At 40.5% G+C, this 22,359-nt stretch overlaps 1 protein-coding gene across 3 annotated transcripts in view; it reads right to left on the bottom strand.

Annotated features, from left to right (window-relative positions):
• The window catches only part of caprin1b (cell cycle associated protein 1b), a 102,459-nt gene that overhangs the window by 68,931 nt on the left and 11,169 nt on the right, over positions 1 to 22,359 (bottom strand). For 2 of the 3 annotated variants that reach the window (XM_072272653.1, XM_072272655.1), the window contains exon 1: positions 3,566 to 3,932. The exons of the other annotated variant lie outside the window; for it this stretch is intronic. In XM_072272653.1, the coding sequence (XP_072128754.1) occupies positions 3,566 to 3,769 (204 nt within the window). In that variant the 5' untranslated portion in view covers positions 3,770 to 3,932. Of the gene's footprint in view, positions 1 to 3,565; positions 3,933 to 22,359 lie in introns of those variants that run through there. 3 annotated transcript variants of the gene reach the window in all.

Here is a 22,359-nt window from a genome sequence, read left to right as displayed (position 1 = left end):
TTCCATCACCTGCAGCCCTTTGCTCACCACCCACCTATCATTACACACTCTAATGCTACTTCCACGCTTCTCTCCTCCAACTGTTTATCACTCCTCACGTGAATCCACCAATCACTTGCAGGCCCTTGCTCCACATTCTCAACATCTAATATTAGTCATCTCTCATCTACTCTTGCAGTCCAAATGAGACTTGAGCTGAAATATCCACTGTCCACTTCTGTTCACAGATGCTGCCTGACCTAATGAGATTCTCCAATAATTTGTTTATTCTGCTCCAGATTCCATCAACTACAATCCCATACCTCAATTTTATTTGGCTCAAACTAAATTTATTTCCCAGTTTTCATTATGCTCAATAAGGAAATGCTTCTCTTTACCAAATCACCAGGTTGCACTAAGCTCCAGTGCCGCCAGAACTGCAGTACTTCAAATCATCAATTACAGTGGATGCATTAGTGCTAATGCAATTTGTAACAAGTATTGTTCATGCCACCAGACACCACAGATTGAGCATAATGTTAAAAGACACAAATTAAAGCCAAGAACATTCCAAGTATAATAGGAGTCAGAATCAAATAAATATTTGCAATGTTTCATGTAGTTTCAATTAATTCCATTTGCCGCACCAAAATGAAAACTTCCGTTTTTGAGGTAGTCACAATCTTCAAAAACAGCAAAGCTGAATAAAATTCTAGGTGTCAAGTACTGCTGCTGTTGCTCAGCCATCAGTACCAGCTACTTTGCCCTATTATCATTTGAGATTGATCAACAAATTTCAAATAATTGCATGGTATTTCTTTTGGATCTTCACTATAAATTAAGGTAAGCACATACTTAGCAAGGCATAATCTTGATGCACAGTTATGAAGTGTTGGTATATGTGTTGTAAATAGCCCACATTATAGATGTTCAACTGATATAAGCATTGTGGATTATTTCACTGGCTTCCTTAAAATGATCAACACTTTGCCAAGATAGACAATGCTTATAATTGACATTTCTCAACATACTGAGTAATTATACAACATGGTAGGGCAGAAACGATGGGAAGAAGTGAAAGCAGAAAGGAAGCAAGAATGAAATGAGCAAAAAACATCTGTGTTGGATGCTGCCTTAAGCATTTCTTATATTTATATAATTCTTTTGGCTATAACTAGTAAAGACTCAATTGCGCAAATAATACAGGAAATATTTTGCCTACCCTACATACGTTGATTCAAGTATTTCCATTTCAAGAACAGATGTCAACTGAAAAATAATTTTAAAGTAATTTAAAGAAGTGCCCTTTATAGCTAGAAGTCATCAATAATAGCCAGCACAGCAAATCCCTTAGATCAGAAAGTTATTTCCATGCCAAGTTAACTAACACAGTAAAACTTCAATTATGATTAGCTCCTATAACCTTAACTCCTAAGGCAAAAATCAGCCCAGGGTTGCACTCATTAGTAGCAGTAACTTAGTGAAAAATGTGCACACACTAGACAAGAAGTTCTGCATAGCATATTTCTTAGCATAAGCAGCCCCCCTGACAGCGATTAGGCAAGCTCACAAGATAAATGGTTGTTAGTGATGGGTTGAAGTCTATCAGCACTGAATTAAGAATTGTTCATTCCACTGCAATGGCTAAAATTTAAGTAAAGAAAAAGGCTGAAGAAAACAATAACAATTTATAATTCATATGCTTCAGTTTAAGCAATTTTCAATGAGGAAAAATAACAGCCATATCTTTCAGCTCTAAACCTCAAAAAAAGCAGGGGTTGAAAATTTTGACTAAGTTGAGCTTCTTCTACAATGGCGATACAAATCAACCTCAAAATAACCATACTTTATGGATCATGTATATCGGAACAAGAGTTATGTTTGTTTCAATCTACTCAAGAGAATGATCAAAGCTATTTGCATTATGAATTTGAATTGAATCATTTAACCTGGATTCGTAAGATCAGTTTGAAAACAAAACTCCCTGTAATCTTAATAGATCAATGCCAAACCACCCATGGCTGCCACCTTCACTGGTACAAGACAAGTCCTTCAGCATTCATACATCCTTAAAACTGAGAATCAGGAAGGTGTTGCATCATTTACCACTGAAGAAAGTTTGCCAGATGAAATTTGGAGAATAAACAGATCAGATTTCAACTGCAATTCTTTAAAAAAAAATCAGATACATTGTTCCCTCTATTGCACCATGTTAGAAAACCACAGGTGTATTTGCCCCCACCGCACCCCTAAACTGACTGATTAAACAATTTTCACTCCTTTCATCCAATAATATAGGTATAGCTTCTGCAGGAGAACACTTCTGAAGCACCATATTGTGTCCTGAAAAAGGACTTCTATGGTTCCTCCAAAAGGAACCATACAACTCCTTCACATGGTACAGGCCACATAACATGATCATCTCAGCCAAATACAAAAACATGCAAATTAGTTCACCAAGCTAATGGAATGTTTATTTAATGTGCTGTAGCCATCAAAAAATAAATTAATATTACCATGCGGGGCATTTTGCAAATAATTCACTTTGTCTTAAATGCAGCAACTTTGTTATCCAAAGGATTACATCTAATTTATGGTTCATGTTTATGGTGTTCCATTAGTTGCGTTCTATGCAGCAAATTACCATCCAAAGACTTAACTTAAGTAGGGAGATATATAAAAAGGGCAGCTATGAAATTTTCTGTCGCTTTATTCAGAAGTGGACAAGCATTTATAGATTACAGTCAAAAACTGCAAATAGTATGAAATAAAAATACAGAAAATGCTGTAAACAATCAGCAGTATTGTGGAAAGAGAAAAAGACAATGAAGGGTCTTTGACTAGAACCTTCCCCCCCCCCCACCCAACCCCCGATTCTCCTCTCTATAACTGGATAAATTCAGCTGCAAAAAAATTGAAGATTGTTTGTCACAAGTAATTATACTTAATCTATATTTAATATAATCTTAAGAGCTCATAACTACAGTCACTTAGAATGAAGTGGCCATCAATATGGGAGAACATTCCCCCATTCAAATATGCATCAGAAGTTCATCTACCCACTTTGGTTACAACATCAGATAAATTTAAAACTATCAATTTGAGTTTGAAAATTTCAACCGAACTAACCTCATCAGTTTTTTTGTGTTAAGTTTCAAATTTCTTTCAGGCTGTGTGAAAATATTTCCTGAAATTGACCCCGCATGGAGTTTAATTTATTTAAATCTCTTCCATGTCTTCACAAAAAATTGTAATTAATTGAATTAACAAATTTACAAAAAGAAACATATTTCCTTATTCTAAACATTTAATCAAGAAAAAAAACTTAGAAGACACCGAGCCTAGAGTGGCTGCAGCTCTTTATATTAAACTTCAAGCAATGCTTTCGAACTACAGCAGGCCTCTACTATTACACCAATATTCAATCTGAAGAGGGTTGGGGTTCAGTTAGGTATCCAATATACAAAGCGTGAAAATCTTGAGATAGCTGCGGTAATATTATGGAGCTCCAATTTAACGAGCATTCATTTTAAATGAAGGCCGAAGCTTCCTGCACTGGGACAACTAGGCCTGGATCCCGTCTTACCTTCTTCTTCTCCATGTTGCGCACTTTCTTGTCGATGACATTGAGAACCTGCCTGAGTGCCTCATTCTGCGGGTGCGCCGCCTGCCCCTGCCCGGCCTGGAGACTCACCGCAGCGGCGGCGACGGCGACGGCAGCGGCAGCCTCGGCTCCAGCGGCGGAAGAGGATCGGGATTCAGTTGCTTTTGTGGCGGTGGCTGCTGGCATTTTCCCCTCTTTCTCTTGGAAGCTGAATTATATTTTCTAAGGCGGCTACAAAACAGGCGCTGGGGGGAAAAAGTTTCTACTTTCGTTGAAACGGGAAAAAAAATGCGGAGAAGCAGCTGGAGCTCTCTCCGCGCGACAGCACACCGAGACCGAAGAGCGGGGACGCGCACTGGGCGCGCACTTGCAGCCATCGGCCAGGACCTCGCAAGGCCCGCCTGTCCACACCGCGCCGTGTCCTACAAAGCAGCTCCCATTCGACCGGGGCCGCCAACTGAGAATGCATCCCGTTCCCATATTTTTTTTAAATAATGCACACGAAATTTGAGTACTTAATTTTTTAAACCGGCTTGTGTTTACTGAGGAAATGCAACAAAGTATCTTAGGCATTCTTTCGGCAACTAAATACAAACTAAATACAAAAGGAAGGAGTAACTAATGAACAAGCGACTGGAGCTGCAGGCCGCGCGGCCAGAAGTGAAACCCAGTGAAATTAACGAGTACTTTCTCATACTCATGAGTGTCGTACTCTTATGAGAGATTTGTAATTTTTTTTATTCTATCCACGTGAGATTCGTTGTATAATTTACTGATAGACACCAAAGAAAGCATGACGTTCCACGCAAGACAAATTAAACATTTTGAAAGCAATTCCATCAATTAGAAATACCTCGTATATTCATTTCTGAAGCTACAAATTCCTAACTCTCGGTTCCATAAAGTATTTCCAGCCCTGTGCCTACAGCTCCTCAATCGGGCTTCACCAAAGGAAATACCAATCAATAGCACGCCATGATAAAACATAACCACGTTTTAAGGCCCACGTTAAACCAGCTTTGCTACTCTCTATTGTTTAAAAAACCCTGTTAAATAATTAATCTTAAGAGTTAACTTCACTTCCTTCCACAGATGTCATCTAACCTGATTTCCAGCATTTTCTGTCCTTATTTCCAATTTACAGGATCTGCAGACTACTCCCACCCCACACCCCCACGGCCAAGTCATGGCAAAGTGAAGTTAATTTGTTCAACCTATAAACCATGTCTTGTAATAATATCATTTTCCACAATTTTCATCATCTCCAAAAGGATCATACAACTAAACACATCTTTACCTCCCCACTCACTCTCACTTACCCCAGGACTGCCCCCTCCATGATTCCCTTATCCATTCATCCCATCCCACTAATCTCCCTCATGGCACTTATCCCTGCAAGCGGCCAATGTGCTACACCTGCCCATTCACTTCCTCTCACTTCCATTCAGAGCCCGAATCCATCCAGGTGAGGCAACATTTCACCTGTGAATTTGCTGGGGTCATCTACTGTATTCAGGGCTCCCGATGCAGCCTCCTCTACATTGGATGACCTGTCATAAATTGGGGACCGCTTTGTTGTGCACCTTCACTCCATCCACCAAAAGTGGAACTTACAGGTGACTCAGCATTGTAATTCCTATTCTGACATTTCGGTCCATGGCTTCTTGTTGAGAGCACCCTCAGGGTGGAGGAGCAACACCTTATATCCCGTCTGGGTAGCCTCCAACCTAATGGCACGAATATCAAGTTCCCTTTTCAGTAAAAAAAAATTCCCTCTCCCTCCCCTCTTCGCCTTTTACCTCTTCTCACCTGCCTATCAACTCCCCCAGTGCCTCTCCTCCTTCCCTTCCTCGCACAGTCCATGCTCCTCTCCTATAAGATTCTTTCATCTCTAGCCCTTTACCTTTCCCACTGACCTGGTTTCACCTATCACCTTCTAGCTATCCTTCTTCCCCTCCCTCCACCTTTTTAATCTGGTATCTTCCCTCTTCCTTTCCAGAACTGAAGGGTCTCAGCCTGAAATGTCGATTGTTCATTTCCATGGAGGCTGCCTGACCTAGTAAGTTCCTCCAGCATTTTGTGTATGTTGCTGTAATGTATTCTTATCAAAGACAAGCATCTAATCGTGACGTCTTGACGGGGCAGGGTCTCAAAAGATGACAAACTGAAGCAAAATAGAAATGCTGATACAGAAATCAGGTCAGAAGGCATCCTTACAAATTGTACAGTGACTGTTTCAAGTCAGTGACCTTCTTCCATGAGACACATACATAGCTGGATAATAAATTTACTTCGAACTTATTTACTTTCTCTTGGCTTCAATTCAACAGCCAAATGTGGGAATTATTATTGACCCCACAACTCAGCTTTTCTCATGCCTCAAAGACAACCTGATAATGCCCATCCAGGAGGAGCTTCAGCTTAACAGGGACTTCCCCAACCATCTCCTACTATTAAATCATTGTCCCTGATATGCACTAAGCATTCCCCTATCTGGAGGCACAGTGGACATGCCCCTCACTGTGTGACAGGTATTTTAATAGCATATACCACACATTTTACCTGGCTTTTTTTCAAATTTACAGAGGCTTTCAACTGTCGATCATAAGTTGCACTCCTCAAATTTGCCTGCCTGCAGAAATTGGTCTTCATCTTATGCTTGCTTCACAAAGCCATGATTCTACGCAATAAGCACAAAATAAAATCAACCTCACTGACGAGGAAAGTCAAATAATTGCCCCACTTTTCTCAATCTTTCTGATGTTTCATCTTCCTACTGGGGTGGAAATAATCTACAAAATTACAGAAAAACTGTTCAGCAGGGGTTCCCAACCTGGGGTTCATGGACCCCTTGCTTAACTGTAATGGCCTATGGCATAAAAAAGGTTGGGAACTCCTTCTCCAGCACCTAACCCACTCCAAAACAAGTTGCACTAATCTGAGTAGTTGAGCTGCAATCCCAGCAAGGGTAACTATCAATGAGTAAATTAAATATCACTATCAATACACCTTAATCAAAACTGGCACTGAACTCATCATCCACAGTGACAGTGACAAGGGTGACAGTGATCCTTGCCCTCCTGGAACTTGGACCATCTACAACAGGGATTTCAAAAAGAAATATGACCAACACCTTCTCTGCAAAGTTCTCCAAATCCATTGCCAGAATAAACAATGCCAGTATTCTCTCCCAACATTCCCCACCTTAAGGGAGCAATTTATAATCAGTCAGTTCTTTTGAGCAAGCCACATTATTTCTATGGTCAACACCAGACTTCTGAAACCAATACACTTTTCTGAGATTTGTCACAGGAATAGATTACCAGGCAGACAGAGGTATCCAAGGATGTTCTCAAAATTCCCTTGAATAAAAATCCAAAATCTCTATCAGATCTATGGAATTTATGGCCTATGATTATTCAAAGTGTAGAAGCAACATTTAGAATAGCAATGATAATCTCAAGGTCTACACAGTGCACTACCTGTAGCAAAATAAGTCACCTCAGGGCCCACAAAACTGGAATGGAATGAGTCATCCTTGATCCTGAGTAATGTTAAAGATGATGACAGAGGAGATTAGTGTAGGGGATTGATGATATGCAGAGGTTACAATCTGACAGTCTAGGGCAATATTGACCACTTAGTTATTACCTTTCCACTTTCATCCCTTTAGAGTTTCTTAAAGTTTAGTGACTTTTATCAGTAATCATGCCATCAAACCTACACAGAAACCCCACAATCAAGTTTACTTGATTCCAGAACAAATATTCCCAGGTATGATTTTAGTTAAGAGTAAAATATGCACCAGATTAGAATTTATTTACTATTCTTCAAATCCAGAGACCTTTCAAAACAACATGGCCAATATAAAGAGGAACTAATTAAACATCTCATCTCTATGTCCCAGACCCTCAATACCGATGTAGCAGCCGAGAACAAAACATAAGATTGGGTCATGTGGCCCTTTGAGCTTGCTCCATCATTGGATAAGATCATGGCTGATCAGGTCTTGACCTCAATTTGTACTCCCTGCCTATTTCTTAATAACTTTTGTTGTCCCCATGGAAAAGTTTAAAGACCACCCTAACCTTGAACATTTCAATACTTCAGGCTTCACAACTCTCTGGATACTGAATTGCAAAGATTCATGACCCTGGGAAGTAACTGCTGCTCTTGACCTTAAAAGTATAACCACTTATTCTAGTTCTGGATTTCCTAGCAAGAAAAAGAAAAATCTGAGAATCTAAATTTTCAAGCCCAATTAGAATCATATACATTTCAACGAGATTCTGATGGAGCTTAAAAGGATAGATTCTAAGAATCTCACTCTAAACTCCAGTGAGTTAAGGCACAATCTGCTCCCCCCCGCTCCCATAAACCTTCATCCTAGAAGTCAACCTAGAGGACCTTAAAGAAAAAAAAATAACAGAGCATAACATATTGAATGTATTTGTATTATGAAAGTCAAATAACGTTTGAAAAAGTTATTAGGGTTCTTTGAGGATGTAACAAATGAGGTTGATAAAGGGGGAACCATTAAATGTAGTTTGTGAGGTCTGGAGAATAGAAGATTAATTCAGCAAGGAATGTCAAGAAAATGTAATCGAGTAACATATTGGTTAAGGAAAGCACTGCGAGTCAAGAATGGACACGTAAAAAGCAAAAAAAAATGTTACAACACTGCGTCAGAATGCAAGCAACATCTGCAAAACATGCTGTTAGTACCAGTAAAAGTCAGTTTGATGTAACTGAAATTGAATTTCTATATTGGAATAGGATCTTTTCAGTACATTTAGTAGTTACAAGAAAAAGCAAATTATATCATATGAAAACAGTTTACAAAGATCCAAGCTTAGATGTAGAAACCTAAACACAGTATCCAGCAGAGAACTATTCAGAATATTGATGTGAACAGAACATCCGCATGAAGAAACTTAATCCTCATGTAGGCTAGAAAGATTAAAATTGCAGCAAGAATGTTGGACAAGTTCTCCGAATGCATTCAAGATATTTTCTTGTTCCAGTCTATCAAGGAATCAACTAACAGTCAGGCTATTTGAGATCAGTACTGTACAATGTAACAAGTTATTAGCAAATTTACAATAATGTTACTAATTAGTAGCTTTTTCCACACTGGCAAAATGATCATATTTCAAAAAGAGTAAAATTCCAGTAGTTTAACACCCCTGAGATTTCAGCAGTGCCAGAGCAGCAACTTCCTGGGTTATTAGTTGTGACTCCTATTAATACCCAAATGTACTTGTATTTCAATATTTTTACAATTATACAGTGGTGTAATAGATATACTAGTAACCACAGCAAGTTCAAGGGAGTGGGAATTATACAAGCACTCTGATTTTGTCTCCAACCATACACTTCAGTTGCACTCTAGAATCTATTGGACATTCAGAATAATGAGCAAGCCAGATGCCCAACCACATCACTTAGAGAAGTAACAGTAATATTTGCATTGTGTCTTGAAGAGGTTGGAACTCCAAAGATTGCTAAAAAGAAAAGGATGAATAGCATAAGGAGGATCTACAATCAGTAAAAGTCCCAGATTTCTCTTGCCATTACTCTGGAATCAGATGATGTATCCATGAAGTTCCACCCAAGTCTATATCGCACAAAATATACTGTGATGGGAGAGAACTGAATGCATTACTGTGAATTGATTTACCCTACAGCCAACAAGTGAGCCACTTTTGGGTTAGCACACTATCACAGGTGGGATACTGCATGGGTTAATGCATGGATCTAAGCTAATTACAATCAATTATTTAGGTAAGTGATGTATCCAAATCTGCTGACAAGATAAAAGCTTGGTGAAGTTTCACCAAGATAGTAAGTGGCCACGAAGAGATATGGACAGTTTAAAAGGGTGATTATCGACTGAGGTTGAAAATAAAACAGAAAAGTGCAACATTATGTTCTTCTGTTTTTAACAACAGAGGACTTAATATTGTAAAAGCTACAATCAAGAACCTGACATTACAAACTTCCACAAAACTTCAAACATGCAAGTTTCTGAAATAGAGTTTCCCCCTTCTTTGTCCAAACCCTAATTATACTGATCATACAGTAAGACCAATAGCACCCCAAAGTATCATTTTCAGTCTGAACATTGTTCCCCTTGTGCCTTGTATATTTAAAAACTTACAATCAAGTTACTGTAATAACCTTAAATCACCCCACCAAGTTTCCAATTCCAAATCCTCACAGCCAAAAGGCACAATTTAGCCTCTCACAAAGCAATGTTGACTACTTCCTTGAAAGGAAAGTCAAGGCCAGCCATAACCTATCAAATAAGTGGCAGGGGTGGAAATAAAACAGATTTTAAATCAGCGCAAATCTACCAATGATTTTGTTGTCCATTTATGTGAGCTCGTGGAGTAGAAACAAAGAACGTAGAAAACCTACAGCACAATACAGGCCCTTCAGCCCACAAAGCTGTGCCGAACATATCCTTACCTTAGAAATTACCTAGGGTTACCCATAGCCCTCTATTTTTCTAAGCTCCACGTATTTATCCAGGAGTCTCATAAAAGACCCTATCGTATCCGCCTCCACCACTGTCGCCGGCAGCCCATTCCACGCACTCACCACCCTCCGCGTAAAAAACTTACACCTGATATCTCCTCTGTACCTACTTCCAAACACCTTAAAACTGTGCCTCTCATGCTAGCCATTTCAACCCTGGGAAAAAGCCTCTGACTATCCACATGATCAATGCCTCTCATCATCTTGTACACCTCTATCAGGTTACCTCTCATCCTCCGTCACTCCAAGGAAAAAAGGCCAAGTTCACTCAACCTATCCAGGCAACATCCTTGTAAATCTCCTCTGCACCCTTTCTATAGTTTCCACATCTTTCCTGTAATGAGGCGACCAGAACTGAGCACAGTACTCCAAGTGGGGTCTGACCAGCGTCCTATGTAGCTGCAACATTACATCTTGGCTCCTAAACTCAATCCCACGATTGATGGAAGGCCAATGCACCGTATGCTTTCTTAACCACAGAGTTGACCCGCGCAGCAGCTTTGAGTGTCCTATGGACTCAGACCCCAAGATCTCTCTGATCCTCCACACTGCCAAGAGTCTTACCATTAATACATACTTTATTGATCCCGGGGGATATTCTGTCATCATATTTGACCTACCAAAATGAACCACCTCACACTGGGTTGAACTCCATCTGCCACTTCTCAGCCCAATTTTGCATCCTATCAGTGTCCCACTGTAACCTCTGACAGCCCTCTACACTATCCACAACACACCCAACCTTTGCAAATTTACTAACCCATTCCTCCACTTCTTCATCCAGGTCATTTATAAAAATCACAAAGATTAGGGGTCCCAGAACAGATCCCTGAGACACACCACTGGTAACCAACCTCCATACAGAATATGACCCATCTACAATCACTCTTTGCCTTCTGTGGGCAAGCCAGTTCTGGATCCACAAAGCAATGACCCCTTGGATCCCATGCCTCCTTACTTTCTCAATAAGCCTTGCATGGGGTACCTTATCAAATGCCTTGCTGAAATCCATACACACTATATCTATGGCATTTAGTCACATCCTCAAAAAATTCATTCAGGCTCGTAAGGCAGGAACTGCCTTTCATAAAGCCACGATGACTATTCCTAATCATATTATGCCTCTCCAAATGTCCATAAATCCTGCCTCTCAGGATCTTCTCCATCGACTTACCACCCACTGAAATAAGACTCACTGGTTTATAATTTCCTGCACTATCTCTACTCCTTTTCTTGAATAAGGGAACAATATCCACAACCCTCCAATCCTCCAGAACCTCTCCCGTCCCCATTGATGATGCAAAGATCATCGCCAGAGGCTCAGCAATCTCTTCCGTCACCTCTTACAGTAGCCTAGTGTACACTTCATCCGGTCCCAGTGACTTATCTAACTTGATGCTTTCCAAAATCCTCTTTCTTAATATGTACATGCTCAAGCCTTTCAGTCTTTAAGTTGTTCCATCTTATTGCCCAAAGTATTTTTCTGAAATAACTTAACCAATTTTGCCAGACACTAACAAGAATTGGAGAAAAAATGTGAAGATAAATAAATAATTACCTCTTACCTACAAGTCAAAGGACACACAGTACAAAGGATTCTGGTTAATTGGGACAGACCATTGCCAGTTTCTAACTAGGTTGTACACTGTGCTTAGAGCAAAGTTTTTAAACAGCATAAGTTGCGTGTGTTGTATTCAAAAAGCAGCGATTTTTGTTATTGATAGTGGCCAGAAATAAGCAGCAAGACATTTCAGAACTGTCTTGCTCACTGCAGTTTCAAGCACAAGGCTTGGAGATTCCAGAAACTGTTGGGAGTGAAAATGAAACAATTTCACTACTTGAACAAGTTCGGGACTACAAAGAATTTAAAGGTATCAAAATTATCTTGAATGTTACAGTGCAAATGATGATTTGGAGGATGCAATCATCGAAAGCATTGTATGAAGGCAGTCCATCATCTTCAGTAGGTGTCTGTGATGATTTTGTTCATTTACAGTTTTAACACCCTCGGAAAGGTTTCACTGCTAATGTAATGGTCTTACTGTAGAATATTGTTTGGGTTATGGTTAGAGATAACGGATGCTTAGGAATGTGAGCTGTCCAATGAGGGCAGCGTGTTTTCGTGCTGTGTGACCTGGGTCTTTTGTTCGAATGGAGATACAGAGAGAAGATGCCAGAAAGAAGAGGTCGTAGACACCTGAAAGGAGTGGGGCCGGGAGTCGACGAAGCCTGGAGAACTCAATGGAGGATCGGTGAAAGGGAAACCATGAGATCCAACTTGTGTATATTAGACTGTTCCATTAAAATGGGTATGATTTATAACAGGGTAACAAATCACGCAGCATCCACAGGGGGATTTTGTACCTCAATTTCACACATTTGGTGAGGCCAAAGATTGTCTTCCCTAGACTTATGCAACCAATAGGACCTGAGGGTTACACAATAAATAAAAAAAAATGCAGCGTACACTTGAATGAATTCCTCTGTTGATAAATACTAAGAAATAATTCAGTTTTATAGTACCGTAATACTATTGATAACATTCTCATTTGTTCTGTATTTTATTTAAATATATAATTTATTAATCAAATAGTAACTTGTCTTTTTTTTATACCTTTTTAAAGTATTTCCATGAAACTTGGGCTATTTGGGGCAACTGCTAATTGGGCCAAAATGTACTGATCCCGATGGTTCCAATTAACCGGAATCTACTGCATTTTCAAATCTTAAAATTGCCCATGATTGACAGACTATTTGTGAGGTGTAGTAGGCAGAAAATCTCACATTAATTAGTCTCAAAAGAGTGGCTATTAACAATCACATTAGTGGTTTGGGACTAGTAAGAATAAGAATTTAATTTTTTTAAAAAAGTTTTTTGATTTGTCGAAATAATAATGACAAAATGAAAGCATCTTTGTTACTTTTTATTTAACACAGAAAAAATTGTGCTGTTAGATATCTGGCATAAGTAAATAAAAATCATTTAATATTCTAAGTTTAATTTAAGAAATTTTAACGAGTCTAGACCATAAGATATAGGAGCAGAAGTCAGCCATTCGGCCCATCGAGCCTGCTCCACCATTCAATCATGGGCCCATCCGATTCTTCCAGTCATCCCCACTCCCCTACTTTCTCTCCATATCCTTGGATGTCCTGGCTAATCAAGATCCTATCTATCTCTGCCTTAAATGCATCCAATGACTTGGCCTCCACAGCCACTCATGGCAACAAACTCCACAGATTTACCACCCTCTGACTAAAGTAATTTCTCCGCATCTTTATTCTAAATGGACGATCTTCAATCCTGAAGTTGTGCTCTCAAATAACTTTGGCATATATAAGCTGTTCAAGCCTTTTATCATTCAGAATTTTTCCAATGAGATCCCCCTTCATTCCCCTGAACTCCAGGGAATTATCCCAAGAGCTGCCAGACGTTCCTCATATGGTTACCCTTTCATTCCTTGAATCATTCTCATCAATCTTCTCTGTACCCTCTCCAATGTCAATATATCCTTTCTAAAATAAGGATCCCAAAACTGCACATAATACTTCAAGTGTAGTCTCACGAGTGTCTTATAGGGCCTCAACATTACATCCCTGCTCTTATGTTCTATACTTCTAAAAATGAATGCTAATATTGCATTCGCCTTCTTCACCACTAACTCAACCTGGAGGCTAACCTTTAGGGTATCCTGCACAAGGCTCTGGTCAGGTCACTCGTCTGAGTGCTACTGGCACCATGTAACCCAGTACTACCTGTCGCGTGGTCGGGTGGCTAGACACCCTACAAGACGAAAAACAAGATCTGTCAAAGGGCGGAAAGGGTATCCCTTGCATCGAAGCTCGGTCTGACCATTCACTGCAACAGAACTTCCCCCAGCCATATTGGACCCCACCATGCCGCTGGATCCAGGAGGGGATGTTGAGAGGGTGGGTCTGGACCTGTGCAAATCCCCTACTCACCTAAAGTCCACTCACACACATGCTGTTCCTTTCTGAAGAGTGGGGTACCACTCCACCAACTAACTGAAAGGAACCATCATCATCCTATGCAATGGATAGCGAGAGAAATCGATCCTGCACAAGGCACCCAAGTCCCTATGCATCTCTGCATTTTGAATTCTCTCCCCATCTAAATAATACTCTGCCCATTTATTTCTTCCATCAAAGTACATAACCATACACTTTCCAACATTGTATTTCATTTGCCACTTCTTTGCCCATTACCCTAAACTATCCAAGTCTCTCTGCAGGCTGTTTCCTCAACACTACCCGCTCCTCCACCTAGCTTTGTATCATCAGCAAATTTAGCCATAAAACCATTAATCCCATAGTCCAAATTACTGACATACTTTTCAAAGCAGCAATGAAATTGTGTATGATGGCATATCAAATATCAAAGTAATTGCATTATTGATAGAAATATCTTTATAGAAGTCCCTTAGATTTATTCCAGAGGAAAGCGCATGCTTCAGATCACAGGAAATGTGGAACCTATTATTAACTAGTGAAATTGTAACTTTAAATATAAAGCACAGATTTGTAGTGACAAACAAATCTGTGGGTAGGAATAGGGAATAAGGCAAATGAATATGCGAAGCATGCAGGAACACTTGGCAACTTGGTCTATTAGGATTTTTTCTGGGCCGAAGGTGATCTGTGTAAGATGAAGTGAGACAAATCTGAATGAGAATATGTGGTGGTGGAGGGAAAGGAACAAATATATATCCTTATGGAAAGATTTGCTATTGCTACTCTGGAACCAACCTGGTGGGGTGGGGAAGGGATGGGGTTGGAACCCAATGTAATGTAATCAGATGACAAAGTTTAAGCAAATAAAGTTCCATCAACCAAGTCCAGTAGGTAGGCCAGGTGGAAGCAAAACCGGGAGTGTAGAAGGGTCTGATTAGCTAATTGTATTTACTTTTATTCAAGAAGGCTCATAAGTGCTCAACAGATGAATTCTAACCATGGAACAGCATACAAGATTTCAGTTCCAACCTGAACAGGAGGGAGACTAATATCTAGCGGGAAAATTTGCTCATGCTGCACAGGGGGGTTCAACTATAGTTCCAGGGGAATGGGAACAAAGTGCCAGAACAGATAGAGGAGAGGTTGTGGAGACAGCTGTTGCTAAGACCTCAGACAAAGTCAGGAATCTAAAGATTGAACATGGTGCAACTAATGTCCTGAGCTGCATATATTTCAATGCAAGAAGTACCGTAGGAAAGGAAGATGAGCTCAGGGCATGGATCAGCATCTGGAATGATATTGTAGCCACTAGTGAGACTTGGTTGCAGGAGGGACAGGACGAGTAGCTCAATATTCCAGGCTTCTGTTGGTTTAGACAGAACCAAGCCGGAGGGATTAAAGGATGAGGGGTGGTCATACTAGTCAAGGAAAATGTCATAGCAGTGCTCAGCCAGAACTCCACTACTGAGGTGTTATGGTGGAACTGGGAAATCAGAAAAGTGTAACCACGTTAATGGGGCTATATTACAGACCACCCACCGGTCCGAGTGATTCAGAAGAACAAATTTGTAGAGAGATCGCATAGTGTTGCGAGAAACACAAGGATGTTATGGTAGTTGATTTTAACTTTCCACATATTGACTGGGAATCCCATACTGTAAATGGACCAGATGGGATACAGTTTGTTAAATGTATTCAGGAAAGTTTTCTTAATCGGTACACAGAAGTCCCAATAAGAGAGCGTGTGATATTTGATCTGCTATTTGGGAATGAGACAGGACAAGTAACAGAAGTTTGTGCCGGGAAACATCCTGTGATCATAATGCCATTAGTTTCAAGATAGTTATGGAAAAGGATAGATCTTGTCCTCGGGTTGAGATTCTAAATTGGAGAAAGGCCAATTTTAATAATATCAGAAAAGATCTAGCAAGTGTGGATTGGGACAGTATGATTTCTGACAAAGGTATACTTGATAGTACTCTTAGTGGTAAAACAGAGGATTGGGAAGCTTTTAAAATCCTACAGATTGCAAGTAAAAGAATCATTAGGAGGGAAAAAATGAAATATGAAAGTTAGCAACAATATCAAAGTGGATAGTATAAAGCTTTTTCAAGTATGTAAAAAAAATAAGATGAGGGTGGATATGTGACCGCTAGAAAATGAGTCCAGAGAAATAATAAGGGACAAGAAGTTGGCAGATGAGTATTTTGCATCAGTCTTCAATGTGAAAGACATGAGCAGTGAGCCAGATGTTGAAGAGTGCGAGGGAAAACAAGAGAGTGAAGTTACTATAATAAAGTAGAAGGTGCTCAAAAAGTTGAAAGACCTAAAGGTACATAAGTCACCCTGACCAGATGAACTGCACCTTCGGGTTCTGAAAGAGGTAGCAGTAGAGATTGTGAAGGCATTAGTAATAACCTTTCTAAAATCGTTAGACTCTGGCATGGTGCCAGAGGACTGGTAATTGCAAATGTCACTCCAGAAAGGAGGAAGGCAGAAGACAAGAAATTATAGTCCAGTTAGCTTGACCTCAGTGGTTGGGAAGATGTTGTAGTCAATTGTTAAGGATGAGGTTATGGAGTACTTGGTAAGAAGGTAGAACAAAGTCAGCATGGTTTTTTTAAAAGAGAAAATCTTGCATGACAAACCTGATGGAATTCTTTGAGCAGAATACAAGTAGGATAGATAAAGGGGATGGGATACAGTGGATATAGGAGGCAGCAAGTGGGAACAAAAGGATCCTTTTCTGGTTGGCTGCCAGTGACTAGTGGTGTTCCGCAGGGGTTGGTGTTGGGACCGCTTCTTTTTATGCTGTATATTAATGATTTAGTTGATGGAATAGATGGCTTTGTTGCCAAGTTTGCAAATTATATGAAGATTGGTGGAGGGACAGGTAATGTTGAGGAAACAGGTAAACTGCAGAAGGTCTTAGACAGATTAGGAGAATGGGCAAGAAAATGGTAAATGAAATACAATGTTGGAAAATGCATGGTAATACAGTTTGGTAAAAGAAACAAATGTGGAGAAAACCCAAAAATCTGAGATGCAAAGGGGCTTGGGAATCCTTGTGTAGAGCACTCTAAAGGCTAACTTGCAGGTAGTCAGTGGTGAGGAAGGCAAAAGCAATGTTAGCAATTCATTTTAAGAGGTCTAAAATGCAAGAGCGGGGATGTGATGCTGAGGTTTTATAAGGCACTGGTGAGGCCTCACCTGAGTATTGTGAACCGTTCTGGCCTCCTCATCTAAGAAAAGATGTACTGACATTAGAGAGGATTCAGAGGAGGTTCACAAGGATGATTCCAGGAACGAAAGGGTTATCATACAAGGAACGTTGGATAGCTCTGGGTCTGTACTCGCTGGAATTTAGAGGAATGGGGGGGGGGGCGAGGAAGAGAGATCTCATTGAAACCTTTCGAATGTTGAAAGGCCTAGACAGAGTAGACGTGGAAAGGATGTTTCCCATGGTGGGGGAGGTCAAGGACTAGAGGGCACAGCCTCAGGATAGAGAGGTGTCCACTTAAAACAGATGTGGAAAAATTTCTTTAGCCAGAGGTAGTGAATTTGTGGAATTTACTGCCACGGGCAGCTGTGGAGGCCAGGCTGTTGGGTGTATTTAAGGCAGGGTGTGATAGGTTCTTGATTGGACACAGCATCAAAGGCTACTGGGATAAGGCTGAGGAGAGGGAAAAAAGGGATCAGCCATGGTTGAATGGCAGAGCGGACTCAGATAGGCTGAATGACCTGATTCTGCCATGGCTTGTGGTCTTGATAAGTGGGAGTAAAATCTTGAGTGTACAAAGCTTATATGTGCCTGTCAGAATAAAAAGGTAAAGATAACAGAATTAGGGAACTTTGGTTTTCAAGAGATGTTGAGGGCCTGGTTAATAAAAAAAAAAGGTGCATAGCAGGTAAAAGCACATAGGAGCAAATGAGGTGCTTATAGAGTATGAGAAATGCTTGAGAACACTTAAGAAATCAGGAGGGCTAAAAGGCATGAGATTGCCTTAGCAGACAAGGTGAAGGAGAATCTTAAGGTATTCTGGATACGTTAAGAGCAAAAGGATTGCTGGGCTAAAACTGATCCTCTGGAACATCAAAATGGCCATCCATGTATGGAGCTAAAAGAGATGGAGTTCTTAAATTCATTTTTGGATCTGTATTTACTCAGGAGACAGACACAGAATCGGCAGAAGTAAGGCAAAGCGGCATCAACTTTATGGCCTCTATACAGAATGACAAAGGATGTGTTTGCTGTCTTGAGGCAAACTAGTGTGGTTAAATCATCCTTAGTGACAAGAGCGGTACCAGAGGATTGGAGGATAGCCAATGTTCTTCCACTATTTAAAAGGTCTAAATATAAAACAGGAAATTATGGTGAGTCAATTGTGAGAAAGTTATTGGAAGGTTTTGTGAGGGACTGGATATGTAAATATTTGGACAGACATGGACTGATTAAGGATAGTCAGCATGGCTTCATGCGTGGTAGGTCATATCTAACCAATTTTATAGAGGTTTTTCAAGAAGGTTACCAGGAAAATAGATGCAGTGGATGTTGTCTACATGAACTTGAGCAAGGCATTTGACAGGTACTGAATTGGAGGTTGGGTCAAGAAGGTTCAGGTACTTGGCATTCAAAATGATGTAGAAAATTGGATTAGATATTGGCTTTGTGGGAGAAGCCAGAATGGTAGTAAATGGTTGCCTCTCTGATCGGAGGCCTGTGACTGATGGAGTGTTGAAGAGTTTGTTGTTGCTCGTCATCTATATCAACAATCTGGATGATAATGTGGTTAAATGGATCAGCAGCAAATTTGAAGACGACAAGATTGAGGGTGTAGTGCACAGTGGGGAAGACTATTATGGCTCGCAATGGGATCTGCAGCTGAAAAAAAAATGGCAGATGGATTTTAATGCAGACAAGTGTGAGGTACTGCACTTCCGTAGAATGGTACGGTACTGAGGAGTGCAGTAGAACAAAGGGATCTGGGATTACAGGTCCATAATTCATTGAAAGTGGCTTCATAAGTTGACAGGGTCAGAAAGAAATCCTGTGGAACATTGGCCTTCAAAAATCAAAGTATTGAGCAAGGAGATGGGATGTTATGTTGAGCAACACACACAAAAAGCTGGAGGAACTCAGCAGGCCAGGCAGCACCTATGGAAAAAAGTACAGTCGATGTTTCGGACCCTTCAAGTCCTGCCAAAGGGTCTCGGCTCGAAACACCAACTGCACTCTTCCACAGATGCTGTCTGGCCTGCTGAGTTCCTCCAGCATTTTGTGTGTGTTGCTTGGATTTCCAGCATCTGCAGATTTTCTCTTGTTTTGTGATGTTACGTTGAAGTTGTTTAAGACATTGATGAGGCTCAATTTGGAGTATTGTGTGCAGTTTTGGTCACCTCCTACAGGAAAGAGTACAGAGAAATTTACAAACATGTTACTGGGTCTGGAGAACCCAAGTTATATGTAAAATTGAAAAGGTTATGACTTTATTCCTTGACTATAAAAGACTGAGAGGATACTTGACAGAGGTATACAAAATTATGAGGGGTATAAGTAGGGTAAATGCAAGGAAGCTTTCTCCACTGAGGTTGGGTGGGAATACAACTGGAGGTCATGGGTTAAGGGTGTAAGGTGAGAATGTGGGGAAACTTCTTCACTCAGTGGGCCGTGAGAGTGTGGAATGAGATCAAGTGGTGCATGACAGCTTGATTTCCATGTATAAGAGAAGCCTGGATAGGTACATGGACGGTAAGGATATGGAGGACTATGGTGCTTGTGCAGGTCAATAGGAGTAGGTAGTATGGTTCTGCACAGAGTAGATGGGATCAAAGGCCTGTTTCTGTGCTGTACTTTTCTAAGACTCTACTACAGCTATTATGGAAACATGGTGAAGGGATGGGCAGGACTAGCAGCTCAATGTTCCAGGATGCCCATGCTTACAGTGACAGAGGTGTCAGTAAGAGGGAAGCAAAAATCCACCACTGATTGGGGAGAATCTTATAATAGTACTTCAAAAAAAGTTATATACATGATCACTTTGATGAAACTGCTACAGATCTCCCCCCCCATTCCTGCTCCATTTACCACTGCCTGATGGGAGGGGGTAAAAGAGAGAATATTCAGGGTGAATGGGGTTTTTGATTAAGCTGGCTGCTTTACTAAGGCAGCTTAATCAGGCAGTGAGAATAATAGAATAATTACTAAGGCAGTGAGAATAATAGACAGATCCATATAAGGGAAGCTAGCTCCCAAGACATGCTGAGCTGAAAACACAACTCTCTGCAATTTCTTGTGGTTAAGTGCAAAGTGGTTACCATGCCAAGCCATTATGCTTCCTGTGGTGCATTGATAAAAATTAGGGTCATGCTGAATTTTTTTAGCCTCCTAAGGAAGTAGAGGCATTGGTGAGAAGACATCCTTGCCATAGAGGGAGTACAAAGAAGGTTCACCAGATTGATTCCTGGGATGGCAGGACTTTCATATGAAGAAAGACTGGATGAACTGGGCTTGTACTCATTGGAATTTAGAAGATTGAGGGGGGATCTGATTGAAACGTATAAAATCCTAAAGGGATTGGACAGGCTAGATGCAGGAAGATTGTTCCCGATGTTGGGGAAGTCCAGAACAAGGGATCACAGTTTGAGGATAAAAGGGAAGCCTTTTAGGACCGAGATTAGGAAAAACTTCTTCACACAGAGAGTGGTGAATCTGTGGAATTCTCTGCCACAGGAAACAGTTGAGGCCAGTTCATTGGCTATATTTAAGAGGGAGTTAGATATGGCCCTTGTGGCTACGGGGATCGGGGGTATGGAGGGAAGGCTGGGGCGGGGTTCTGAGTTGGATGATCAGCCATGATCATAATAAATGGCGGTGCAGGCTCGAAGGGCCGAATGGCCTACTCCTGCACCTATTTTCTACGTTTCTATGTTTCTGTTTCCTGGCCATAACATCCACATGGTTGGACCAGGACAGTGATGTTCACACCTAGGACATAGAAACAACAGTTCAAGGGAGGGAACAATTTATATCATAAAGCATATAAACATTATGAAGGTAGTGGTGTTGAAGAACCAAGGTGAATAAATTCCCAGGGCTTGACCAGGATTATCCTTGGATGTGATGGAAAGAAAGAGTGGATTTCTGGGACATGGTAAAACATTTTTTAATCTTCATTAACCAAAGATGAGGTGCCAAAAGACAGGAAGATACCGAATCATATGCCTTTAGCTAAGGAAAATAGCAGGCATAAGCAAGGAAACTATATGCAAGTGAGGCATACATCAATGGTGGGAAATTTATTGGAAGGGATTTCTAGGAGACAGGATTTATTTGTATTTGGAAGACAAAGACTAATTAGGGATAGAGATACAAGAGAATTTAGATGGCAGAATCTGGAGCAATAATCTGCTAGAGGAACTCAGCAGGTCGAGCAGCATCTTTAAAAGGAAAAGGAATTGTCAAGGCTTTGGGTTAAAATTGACAATAGTGACTAAGAGTGAAGGGGGTCACAGCCTGTATTAAAAGGAGAGGGAGAGTGGTGTGACATGAAAGAGGCCCAGTTCCGTGTGTGTGCATGTGTGCGCGCGTGTTGAAGGGGGTGAAATGAAGAAACACAAAGACTTACTCGTCCAGCAATCAGATAAGGTGACAATGACAATCATCAGAGGAGAGTTGCCAAGCAGATTGACCTGGAACCAGATGTGGTGTGTGCGTGGGGGGGGGGGGGTTAGAGGTCAGAGGTGAGAGTTACCGGAAATCAAATAATTTAACTTCCATAGCAGCCCAGAAAGCATCCTGTTCATGGAAACAAATTAAATGTTCATACTGTGTTTCAGGATATTGTAAACATGTTACAGTAATATTTTACTCCATAATGTACATTAAACAATGGGTTACATACATTGCACTGTAAGTGGCATCTATAGCAACTAAAACAACAAAAAAAGGCCAATGAGCTTGGAAATCGAGAGGACAATCAAAATAAAATGTGGTTATATTTCAAGACAATAAAATCTGATCAAAGTTACTTGCAACAGTGACTCTCATTCAGGTTCATGTATTTTTGCTGACTAAAACAAGGTATTCCATATGTTGAAAATCTGAAAAAATATTTCTGGCCACTCATCAACCAGTACAATATAGTGAAATGTCTTAAATGAAATTTAAGGTAAAAATGGCTTTGAATACACTCTTCTTGTCAGCAACACAAAAAACACCCGCCTGGGTCACACATTTCTGGTCACCTCCATCTATTGACAGTTTG

Source organism: Mobula birostris, chromosome 11 (genome assembly GCF_030028105.1).
Source record: "Mobula birostris isolate sMobBir1 chromosome 11, sMobBir1.hap1, whole genome shotgun sequence".
NCBI lineage: Eukaryota > Metazoa > Chordata > Chondrichthyes > Myliobatiformes > Myliobatidae > Mobula > Mobula birostris.
Note: the sequence above shows the minus strand (reverse complement) of the source record. Positions and strands in the feature narration are given on the sequence as shown.